The 11,828-nt window shown below is 47.1% G+C and overlaps 1 protein-coding gene and 1 pseudogene across 1 annotated transcript; both read right to left on the bottom strand.

The window, feature by feature from the left end:
• Positions 1-2,076: 2,076 nt before the first annotated feature.
• On the bottom strand, positions 2,077-6,915 carry LOC147360143 (pancreatic trypsin inhibitor). Its single transcript, XM_086330856.1, has 3 exons — positions 6,795-6,915; positions 3,105-3,296; positions 2,077-2,655 (listed from the first exon to the last, which is right to left on the bottom strand). Exons 1-3 carry the CDS (start codon positions 6,892-6,894, stop codon positions 2,645-2,647), a joined length of 303 nt encoding a protein of 100 aa, XP_086186982.1. The 5' UTR covers positions 6,895-6,915; the 3' UTR covers positions 2,077-2,644.
• A 3,639-nt stretch (positions 6,916-10,554) lies between these two features.
• LOC147360142 (autophagy-related protein 13 pseudogene) lies at positions 10,555-11,279 on the bottom strand (annotated as a pseudogene).
• Positions 11,280-11,828: the final 549 nt, after the last annotated feature.

The following is an 11,828-nucleotide window of genomic DNA, read 5'->3' as shown; positions in this document are numbered from 1 at the left end:
CAATGGAGAAAAGACAGTCTTTTCAGCAAAAGGTTTTGGGAAAGCTGAACAACTAAATGTAAGTCAATGAAATTTGAACACTTCTTCATATCATATACAAACATAAACTCAAAATGAAATAAAGACCTTAATATAAGAGAGGATACCATAAAACTCCTAGAAGAGAACACAGGCCAAACATTCTTGGACATAATCAGGCCAATATTTTCACGGATCAGTCTCCAGTGCCAAAAGAAATGAAGGCAAAGATAAACCAATGGGATCTAGTGTGAAGTGAAAATTGCTCAGCTGTGTCTGACTCTTTGCGACCCCATGGACTATACAGTCCATAGAATTCTCCAGGCTAGAATACTGGAGTGGGTAGCCTTTCCCTTCTCCAGGGGATCTTCCCAAGCCAGGAATCGAACCAGGGTTTTCTGCACTGCAGGTGGACTCTTTACCAACTCAGCTATCAGGGAAACCTTATCTAATCAAACTTAAAAGCTTTGGCAGCGAGGAAGAGATCACTAACAAGACGAAAAGACAACCTACCGAATGGGAGAAACTATTTGCAAAATACGTGACCAATAAGAGGTCAATATCAAAAGTGTACAAACAGCTCTTGCAACTCAACATTGAGAAAACAAAAAAATCCAATTTAAAAATTGACAGAAGACCTAAGGATACATTTTTCTAAAGAAGACATACAGATGGCCAACAGGCACATGAAAAGATATCAACATTGCTAATATTAGAAGAATGGAAGGGCTTCCCTGGTAGCTCAGCTGGTAAAGAATCCACCTGCAATGCAAGAGACCCCAGTTTGATTCCTGGGTTGGGAAGATCCCTTGGATAAGGGACAGGCTACCCACTCCAGTATTCTTGGGCTTTCCTCTTGGCTCAGATGGTAAAGAATCCACTTGCAATGTGGGAGACCTGGATTCAATCCGTGGGTTGGAAGATGCCCTGGATAAAGAAAAAGCAACCCACTGCAGTATTCTTGCCTGGAGAATCCCCATGGACAGAGGAGCCTGGCAGGCTGCAGTCCATGGGGTTGCAAAGAGTCAGACAAAAATCAGTGACTAAGCACAGCATAGCACAGAGGGAGGGGACATATGTAAAACTATGGCTGATTCATGCTGATGTTTCACAGAAAACAACAAAATTCTGTAAAGCAATTATCCTTAAATTAAAAAGTAAATAAATTTTAAAAATGACAATGAGATAAAGCATCACATCAGTCAAATGGCTATCATTGGGAATTCTAGAAATACAAGATACAGAAGAGAGAGTGGAGAAAAGGAAAGTGCCTTGTACACTGTTGGTGTGAATGTATATTTGTGCAGCTCCCATGAAAACGGTATGGAATTTCCGTAAAAAGCTAAATATAGAAGTACTACATCATCAACTACTATATTATGCTGGGTATATACGTGGAAAAAAGAAACTTTAATTTGAATAGATACATGCACCTCAAGGTGCATAAAAGCCTCGTTTACAAATAGCCAAGACGTGCACAATGCAAGTGCCCATCAACAGATGACTGGCTTAAGAAATGTGGTATGAAAATAAGACTGGATTCACAGACACAGATAACAAATTTATGGTTATCAAAGGGGAAAGGAAGGAGAAGGAGTGATAATCTGGGGAAATGACAAGCACAGAGCCTGGCAAATGGCTGATGCTCAATAAATGTGAGCTTGGTCCTCTTTAGCTAGACTTGGAAGTCCCCTATCCCAACACAGTGACAGGGAAGGGGGTTCTAAGGACAAGTTGACAATTGAGCCTCATGCTCTTTCTTTTCTCCTGAGAATTCAGGGAAATAACGCACCCCAAAGTTTGACCTGGCCCAAGAAGTGAAGGACAAAAGTTTTCTTGTTGAGGTGTCTCTCATCCAGTTTTTCATATACACTGGCACGGCCATAAGAGGTAGATGTCAGTGTAAGGGGTTGGCTCCTTCTACTTGGTAGGGCTGAGTCTGAGGAGAGGTGATGGGGAGCTGCCCACCCATCTGCATAAATTGAGAAAGACCACCGTTTCCATGGAACCTATGGGTTAAGGTTCTTAGTTGCAAAAAACACAATCCACTCCAGTTAGTTTAATTAAAATATGAATTTATTTAAAGATAAGGCCAGACTCTTTGAAGCCACAGACCTTCAAATCAATGTGAGGAGGAGGTTTCGTCATGAAAAGACCTCTCCCACCACTGAGCTGAAAACTGGATGATGGAAATTCTACTTTCTCCAGTAGAGGGAGAGCAGTGATGGTGGGGTGGAGGATGAAGGTAAGGATGCCGTGAGGAGGAAGATTAGGACAAGAATCCAGATTTAAATCTCAGACTCTACAGATGCTCCAGTCATGGGGAACTTTGCTCCTGCATTCATTCCTTCCTTCCTTCCTCCAATATTTCTGGACCTTCTCCTTTGTGCCAGAAATTGTGGGAAGTGTGAGGGACAAAGGGAAGATTTGCTTTCATGGTGCTTAGAGCAAACTGGATGAGATAGGGCTAAAGTAAGTGGACCTGTGGAGGAAGGAAAGAGACAGATTTCTGCTGAGGAGGGGAGGGTTGAGAAGAAATAAAAGGAGGCTGAAATTTTTCAGAAGCAGATAGAGGCCAGCCTTGGGTGGGTCCTCCTCATACTTCAGCATCTCAGGGGAGCACAGTTCACAGGTTCTCTGTAAAAAGAAAGGAACTTGCTGAATGACATCTCTGAAGGCCCAGACCTGGACACTGTCCACCCTGACAGGTCCTAGACCATCCCAGAAATGCGCAACCACAGTCCTCCCAGGACCAGGATAACCAACAATAAACAAGGGAGTTTTCCAGGCTGAGGTGGGGCACTGAGGAGCACTCCAGACTTGCTCTGCAGAGTGACTGACTCAGTGTTCCCATCTGAAAAATGGGAGCATGTGAGTAGGCTCAGATTATGATGACAGGGCTTCTAGGGGGTGGCCTTTCACCAAGCTGGTCCATGGAGGACATGCTCAATCCACGGATACTGCTGCCACTTCTCTTGGGAAGCAGCGAGGAAAAAAATCACTCTTTTGGAAAGGTGTGTGGCCTTCTGAGCGCCACCACTTTCCCTAGCCCTTCCCCTCTCCCTCTGCCCTGCCCCCTGTCTTACCCCAGGGCCCAATAGCACCACCACAGGTCCTCATGCAGTCCTCTGCGCTCTTGAAATTGTTGCTCTTAGCTTTGCAGCCGCCATATACAAAGGTCTGGCAGAGCCCAGCCTTGGCGTTGTAGAAGTATCTGATAATGCTGGCCTTGCAGGGACCCGTATATGGAGGCTCTAGGCAGAAGTCAGGCCGCTGGGCTGCAGGGATGGGAGGATCTCAGTTAAAGAGGGAAGGTCATCACAGCTCAGTCTACAAGATGAACAACTAAAACCACCAGTTTGTGATAGAGAGTGATGGGGGGCGGGCAGAAGTGTGAAACGTGAAAAGGCCTTTTGACACCCTGCTTTCCAGGACATTATTATTAATGTTGTTAGGTGTGACAATGACAGGGCAATATTATAAATAATTACATGCCATTGATGAATGTTTATGCATTAATTAGCATGATGCTACTGATGAGTTTCAAAAGTAACACAAAAGAGGGACACATATAAAAATACTCTCCATGTATAGAAATTACTGGAGCTGGACAATGGATCCACGGCTTTTTTAATACTATGCTTTCTATATATGTGTGTGGTTGAAACTTCCACCGTTAAGAAAGCATCACTGAGCCCAGTCTCATTCTGCTCACCTCAGGGCCAGCCAATAATCCGGAGAAGAGTTGCTGGAACTAGGAATAACATTTTTAATTGGAAATTGGGCCCACGGAGATGATAGCATGCTACTGTCTCAAGAAAACCATCTTCCCACAGTATAAATTCCTGTTCCTTTTATACAAAAGAACGGGAGGGCGAAGAGCCCACTGTGGCTACGACAGTGGCAATGGCTGAACTGGACCACCAAGGGTTGCTCATTTACAGTTATCCCTTGATGAAGGTGCCCACCTGGATGCCAGCCAATGGTTGATAGGCCTGCGTGACCCGTCACTATTACAAAAGTGTGAGGAAATCATGCCATAAATGGAGAAAGGCATGGTAGAAAACACACCGGTGTTTACTTTGGTTACCTCATGGAGACTGGAATAATAGAATATTGAGGAAATATTGATACTGTGACTTATAAAAGAAATATTAACTTGGTCTGCATCCCATTCCTGGCACAGAGCTCCTAAAACATTGGAATTTCCTAAGAGATGAGAGCAAAGGGGAGTCCTTTATCATGTGAGGGAGATGAGTTTTGTAAAGCCTCAAGCAAAGCCAAGAATGGGGATAAGTTGTCAGGGGAAACAACTGCCTGAGTTGGGTGTGGGAATTTTCATTCCTACTTCTTTCATTGTATCCACATCTCAGGAAGGGGAGAGGGATTGGAGGTTGAATCAATCACAAATGACTAAAGATTTAATGAATCATGATTTGTGATGAAGCCTCCCCAGATATCTTAATATAGCAAGTCATTCAGGTTATTCAAGAGAACTGGAATCAACCCAGGGAACAACACAGGTATATATTCTCCATCATAGCTCACTGGACCCCTGCAGCCACCTGCCCAGGGGCCCCCTGTCCCTGCTTTTCGCCCCCTAGAGGCCACGCTCCACACTGCAGTCGCAAGGACCCTGTTAAAACTCCAGTCCTATCTCGTTGTTCCAACGACCAGTCCCTCAGTGGTTTCCCAGCTCTCTCAGAGTCAAATTTTTATCCTTATAAAGTCCTAGAAGGTTCCTCATGACCTGCCCCCATGGCCTCTCTGCTTCATCCCCTTCCACTTCCCTCCCCTCACCCACTCAGCTCCAGCCACCCTGGTCCTGGCTGCTGCTCAAACACACCAGGCTCCTTTTTGGCAGCTTCTGCTTAATGTCTCCTCATCACAGAGGGTTTCCCTGATCCTCTACAGCATCCTGAACCCCATAACTCACCTTCCTCATGACACTCATCATGACCTGGTATAGGAATCCCCCCCGTCTTTATTGTCTGTATCCCTCTTAGAAGGCATATTATTTTACTACCTTTTGTTTACAGCTGTTTTCCTATATCAAGAAATATGCTTTTTAGGGACAAAAAGCATAAGTATTTCATGAATATTTATCGAGGGAATAAATCTCCCATTTCATCCTCATGCCAAGTGCACAGTCATTGAAAAGGCAGATATAATAAAATTCTTGTTAGTCTATTTGATGATGAGGCCTGCCTATATAATTATGAGTCTACTTCTAACTTTCTATATCTTGATAGGAAAATAAAATAATAGTCTGGCCAGGAGGAAAGAAGAATATCTTTGAGATTTGATTACTATTGTACCAGCCTGGAAAAAGCAGTCTTGGCCCCACGAGCAAACTCATAGAAAAGTATTGCATTTCTTGCTCTTCCTGCAGTTGCCTTTGGAGGGAAGACACTCAGCTGTCACTCAACTCTCTGATTAATTTCATAATAGAGAAATGATCATATCTGAAAGATAAATTTTTTAGAGGGGTGGTGAGAAAGTGATCTACATTAGATAGATGAGTCTTTTGGACTAAAATATTTTGATGGGAAATGGACGTCATTGATCAGGAAAGTGTAAACTCTTCATACTCATGACTGGTAATCTTTTAAGAAACTCATGTAACCTGGTCCCCCTGTTCAGGTGAAGAAACTGCAGATGACTTGCCCCAGAACACACACCATATGAATGCTAGGATCAGGACAAGACACTATCCTGTTACAACCCATTTAATCAAGCAGAACAGTCAGAACTCCTTACCAGTTCTCTGCATTATCAGAATTCCTGGTAGAATCAGGTGAGTGAGTGAGAGAAGTCGTTCAGTCATGTCTGACTCTTTGCGACCCCATAGGGTCGCAGGGTGGGGTTTGGCTCCCTGAGTTTCACTCACACTTCAAGGGTTGATAACAATTTCTGCGGTCACTTACACGTGTGATCAATTGGCTCTAAATTCAGAGGTTCCATGACCCATCTCTCATGTTCAATAACTTATTAGAGTCATTCATGGAACTCTAAAAAACCCTTTACTTATTGTCCTCAGTTGTTATAAAGCATAAAATGCAGGGACAGACAAATGGAGAAGAAATATCGGTCAAATGGGGACTTGGGGGTGCTGACCCTCCAGAACCTCTTAGGACTTCCCCCCTCACAATCCCTTGATGTTTGCACCTCCCCCGAGGCTCTCTGAACCCAGTGTGTATGAGTTTTGATTAAGGATTGGAGGTAGGTAATTTGATAGAATCATTGGCCATTGTTGACTGAACGCAGTACTTCTCCTCTCCCCAGAGGGACAGGGTTGATAGTTCTAACTCTTTAATCACCTGACGTTCTAGAATGTTCTAGCACGTTCTAGAATCCAGTCCCGTCCAGACACTATCTAAGGTCCCATCCTTCACTCATCTCATGACTTACAAAAATACAGTGAATTCCTAGCGTTTCAGGAGGCCTGGGGCATGAATCGAGACGAGGATCAAATATGGATTTTGTATGATGCTATGTGAGGTGCAGGGGCAAGGCAGTGACCAGGAATAGAGAGTCTCAGAGATGAGGTCCCTGATCTGGTAGAGTCAGGTGGAATGCTTTTTTCCCCCAAAACTTAACACGCAATGATATTTATTGAGAGTCAAAAAATGTCCCTAGAATGAAAACTGCCCAATTTATAAGAAGAAATCCAGAGAGGGTTGACAATACTCACCCCACCCCTACTCTCCTGTGCCTTCTATGGACTCCCTTGCTCCCCAACCCAACTTTTAGAGGAGAGGTGAGCCAAGACTTACCTTTGGCCTGGTTGCTGGTGTCACACCCTGGAGTGCTGGCCGCCAGGGTGCCCAGGAGGACCAGAAGGGCTACGGAGAGGCAGAGCCGGCTCATCTTCATGGCCTTGCAAGGAGGGCTCCTGGGGAAAGCTGGGGGTTGACTGTGCTTTTCATACCCCAGGTGAAGGGTGGGAGCAGGAGATAAGGAGGGGAGAGGAAAGACAAGATCTGGGGTCAGGCTTGAACAGTCTGTAATCTCCTTACAGAATCAGACTTCCTGTTTCCACTGCTAGGGCCAAATGCCCAGTAACAGCGTTTCTCAGACTTGACTCTGCCTGTGGGTCTGGTGGAAAGACAGATTGTCATTCCACAGGTGGAATCTTGTCCAATATGGTCACTCAGGGAGCATCCCAGCACCTAGGGCAAGGCATGGCCTGTGATGGATGGTCTGTGAGTGGATGAGAGCGAATCAAAAGATGGATAAGTGAACAGCAGTATGTTAGTTGAAGTCCTCCTTTTCAGTCTCCTGCAGATTCATCACCTCTGGGCATCGGTGCCCCCACCGTCACTTGACTCAGACTACAGAGACACGTTTCTGAGACTATTGAGGCAGCATCTCAGCTGCCTGGATGTATACTGCTTACCTGGCCCTCTTCCAGGCAGAGGCTGAGCTAGAGAAAGAGCTTCTGTATCTGTGGCACAAAGCCTGTTGTCTGGGAAGGAAAGGGAGTAAGGGGAGGGGGCAAAGGGGAAGAAGGGAGCTGAACATGTCTCCACAGCCTGGCCACCTGCTGGCCCTCACCTGGCTTCACACACAGGGAGGCCAGAGTGGACCTCAGGGGACCTTGGAAGATCCCCTTAACCACCCCCTTCCTCCTGCTCTCTCCCCAGGGGTTTTGGGACCAGAGCACCTCAGTTTGAGTCCCGGCTCTGCTTTTCTAACTTTGTACTTGAGGATATAAATCCCCCAGAGCCCCGTGTCTTTATGTGTCAGGTGAGCTCAGCGCTGACCACATCAGAGGGTTGCTGTGGAAGCAATGGAGGCAACAGACATATATATTCCTTCTCCCTGAGAAGTCAAAGCCCTGTGTAGTAATAGCAATAATAATAATAAGTAATTGTGACAGTTAACACCTAGCTCCTTCTAGATACAGGCATTATCCTTAAGCCCTTGCTGCATATTAACTTACCTAATCTCACGGTAGTCTTAAAACAGGGGGTGAAGAGCTGTTACTATTGCTTCATGTTGCAGATGAAGAAATTGAAGGCAACAAGCAGTTAAGAAATTTGCTTAAAATCATACATGGTAGAGACAGGATTTGATCCCAGGAATCTGACTTCAAGTCTGTGCACCATGCACTCTGTTGCTTTGTAAGATGTAAAATTCAGGGCACATGTGAGGGGTGAGACCCACAATGTCTTCACTCATTCTCATCTAGTCACTCCCAGTTAGAGCCATGGTGCACCAAGCCACCATTACACAGTGACCTACCCAGACACAGACAAGCATCTTCCCACTAACACACACACACTCACTCACGCAAACACTCACTCACGCAAACACACACACACTCTGTGCTCCGCTCCAGGGTCAAGGAGAAGGGAGCTGGGCTCAGCGTCCAGAAGCCCCAGGAGCAAGTCCAGCCAAACGTCAAGCAGGCACAGAGCTGGGTGATCGGCTGAGAGGACACAGGGGGCTGCAGTCCTGCACAGACACCCTTTCCCTGGAGAAGGGCAGGAGCTGTCAATACTGAGCTGCCCCAGGACAGAAGGGCATCAATAGCCAGTAACTCACTAAACAAGCCACTGTGAGTGGAGGGTCTACTCTCTCCTGAGACATTCCACATGCATGATTTCATTTAGCCTCATGTCAATCCTACAACATCTGAGATTCTCATCCTGTTTTGTCAAGGAGAAAGCCGAGCCTCAAGAGGTGAAGTCACTTGCTCAGGACACATGAACAACAGATGGTACAACGAGGATTCTAGTTTAGAAAGCCTTCTGACCCTGCCCCTCTTCCTGCCTCAGTCTGTCCATCTGAGACCAGGGAGCAGCAGAAAGCCTACCTCTCACCCTAACAACAGAAAATCTTTCCTCCTTGCTCATCTCTCATCTATCTGTCTGCCTCTGGCTATCTCTCCCAGTGTCCTTCTCTTTCTGGCTATCCTCCCTCCATCTGGTCCAGGCTGGAGGCCTCTTGACCCAGAAGCTGCCCTGATGAGGTATCTACCTTCCCAAGGCCTCAGGCATCTTTGGAGAAATTACATGGCAGAAACATCACAGGGTGTGGGGGAACCTCCTTGTTTACACAAGAGCCCTGGCCCCACAGCTTGAACTTCCTGCTCCCGCCTCCAATTCCAACTTCTGAGAGGAGTGAGGCTGCCCTTAGCTTGCCCTTAGCACCTGCCTTTAGCCTCCCTGAGAAACAGATCCATCAGAGTTGAGTAATGTAGGTGTGGAGATGTTGGTATAATGAGGGACTTGGTGCTGGAAGAAGATCTGAGGAAGGCTTCTGAATAATTAAAAGCTAGCATTTCATTGGAGGTAACTCTCAGGCAGCCTCAGTTTTGATACCTCCTCTTATAGGGAGTTCACTATCACGTGGGCAGCAGGTGCCAGGTGACAGCATTCATCATGAGAACAATCCTTTGTCGCATTCAACCAGTAAAAACCCCTCCCTTCCCTCTGACCCACCTTGTCCTTTCTGTCCTGACTCTAATTTCAGGAAACCAACTGACCCATTCTACTGTTTTTTCCTAAAACAGCCCTAACAGAGACTTGGAGATGGCAATCAAGGTAATTTCCCTCTTTCCCACAACGGTCTTTTAGGGGGACTTCCCCGGTGGTCCAGGGGTTAGGACTCCATGCTTCCATTGCAGGGGTCATAGTTTCAGCCCTTGGTTGGGGAACTAAGATCCCACATGCCATGTGGTGTGGCAAAAAAAAAAAAATTATCTTTTAGATTTTTGTGCAATACTTGCTGAGTCCCCTCTATCAGCTTCAGAATATTAATCCTCAAAGTTTGGGGAATCCCTCTTCCCCACTTCTGACAATTTATGCAGAGGCTGACAGGATGTCCCATGGGGCCCTCAGGATGCCCCATTACTGAGTAGGAGGAAAGAGGTTAGTGGAAAAAGGGAAGGCTTGTCAGTAGGATCAGAGGTCCCAATTCACCCTCTGAATTGCTTCCCCCATTTGGGCAAGAGTGAGGCAACCCACTCCAATGTTCTTGCCTGGAGAATCCCATGGACAGAGGAGCCTGGCAGGCTACAGTACATGGGGTCACAAAAAGAGTCAGACATGACTGACTTACTTAGTACACACAAGGAAATCAGATACTGTGGGAATATGAACGAATGAATGAAGATGACAGAGAGGAAGGGGTAGGAGTAGATGGTGAGCATGGGTCCATGGCTCAGGGAAGTATTTCCCAGGATGCATCACTCTTCTAGGGGATTATAAGGCCCCCTGGTTGCCAGGGATTATGGGACAACTTTTTAAGACTCCACTGGGTACCATTTACAGTGAGTATCAGGACACCTGGCTGAACTTGGGAGCACGGGGATGAGTGAGCAAAGGGCAAGAACACCACCACTCAGTCCTCCTGCTGCCTCCGCCCTGTGTCCCTGGCACCCGCCTGGCAAGCTGGACAGCTGATGGCAAGAGCTACTTAGGCAGCCTGGCTGAGTGGCATCAGCAAGTAGAGGACATCAGGCAAACAACAGGAGAGCGTGAGAACTGCTGGGATGAGAGTGCAGAGATAAGGAGGAAACAAGCGCAAGCAAATTCAAGATAGTGACCGCGGAGCGCAATGCAAATCTCGAGTGCGATCGATCGCAGGAAGGTAATGGTTCAACCGTCTTGTCCTGTGACTGACCGCAAGATGGGAGGTGTGGGCGTGGGGGAGCAGCGGGAAGAACTCTCCAGGCCTGCAGAGCAGGAATGGCCACGGAAGGAGGACAGGAGGCCAGAGGGCGAGGTGGCGGCCAAGGGGCTTCCGTACCAGGTCCTCGGCCGTGGACTGGGCCCAGATGTTGAGGGAGAGGCTGCTGAGCTGAGGCGGGTTCTGAAATTCACGATAGAAGGTCCCCAAGGAAGGATGTCGTCTTTAGAAAAAGCTGGTTTAAAGTCGATCATGACGAAGTCGTCCTGGGTATGGCCGCTGCTGCCCTCGCTGGAGCCATCAGAGTGCAGGCCGCCCTGGAGAGGAGATGTAGTCTCTGGGGAATCTGGCGGATTCACCATGGGATCCGCATCCTCCACCTCCAGGTTCTTGGGAGCAAACATAGCAAAGGGTATATCCAAACTGGTCAGGGTCACCTGGCTGATGGGCTTGTTGACAAAAGCCCCCACTTTCCGGACAAAGATGGTCCCCAAGACATCGTGGGGGGAGGCCCGTCCTTCGCTGCTGTTTGATACAGTTTCAGCGTCCTCACTGATGGACGGCGTGGTGCCGCCCTCCAGCAGAGGAGTGTCCGGCACAGCCACAGATCCAGGGTGCCCCATGCCACGAGATGTTGGGGTCCCCCTGCCCGAGGTGGAAATATTACCTCCTATACTGCAGTCGTATACTTCCCTGGTGGCTCAGACGGTAAAGCATCTGCCTACAATGCACGAGACCTGGGTTCAATCCCCGGGTCGGGAAGATTTCCTGGAGAAGGAAATGGCAATCCACGCCAGTATTCTTGCTTGGAAAATCCCATGAACGGAGGAGCGTGGTAGGCTACAGTCCATGGGGTCGCAAAGAGTTGGACATGACTGAGCGACTTCACTCATTCTGGGTACCCATTTAAAGGACGTCCCAGCTTGCCCAAATGGGGCCAGTTTAATAGTGTTTTCATGTTACTGCCTTGGGGATGATGTGAGCTTGAGCAACATTTATACAACAAAACCTAAATTCCCATTACAGATGAGACAATTGAGGCCTAGAGACTTCAAACAGCAGTTTTGTTTTGTTTTGTTTTTTAAAAAGAAACAAGAGACCTTTAGAGAGCTGGTTCTGTCCTCACTACTTTGAAGTCTTGGGGAGACTTCTCAATGTCTCTGAGTTTCACT

The sequence above is a fragment of the Bos grunniens genome, chromosome 13 (assembly GCF_055505025.1).
Source record: "Bos grunniens cultivar Pamir isolate PY7600 chromosome 13, Bosgru_T2T1.0, whole genome shotgun sequence".
NCBI classification, from domain to species: domain Eukaryota; kingdom Metazoa; phylum Chordata; class Mammalia; order Artiodactyla; family Bovidae; genus Bos; species Bos grunniens.
Note: the sequence above shows the minus strand (reverse complement) of the source record. Positions and strands in the feature narration are given on the sequence as shown.

What these genes read in the sequence shown, in the direction of transcription:
- LOC147360143 (XM_086330856.1), bottom strand. Translation starts at nt 6,894, where the DNA reads ATGAAGATGAGCCGGCTCTGCCTCTCCGTAGCCCTTCTGGTCCTCCTG. An exon ending in CACCAGCAACCAGGCCAAAG is followed by an intron (nt 3,297 to 6,794) that starts GTAAGTCTTGGC and finishes CCATCCCTGCAG; the next exon opens with CCCAGCGGCCTGACTTCTGC.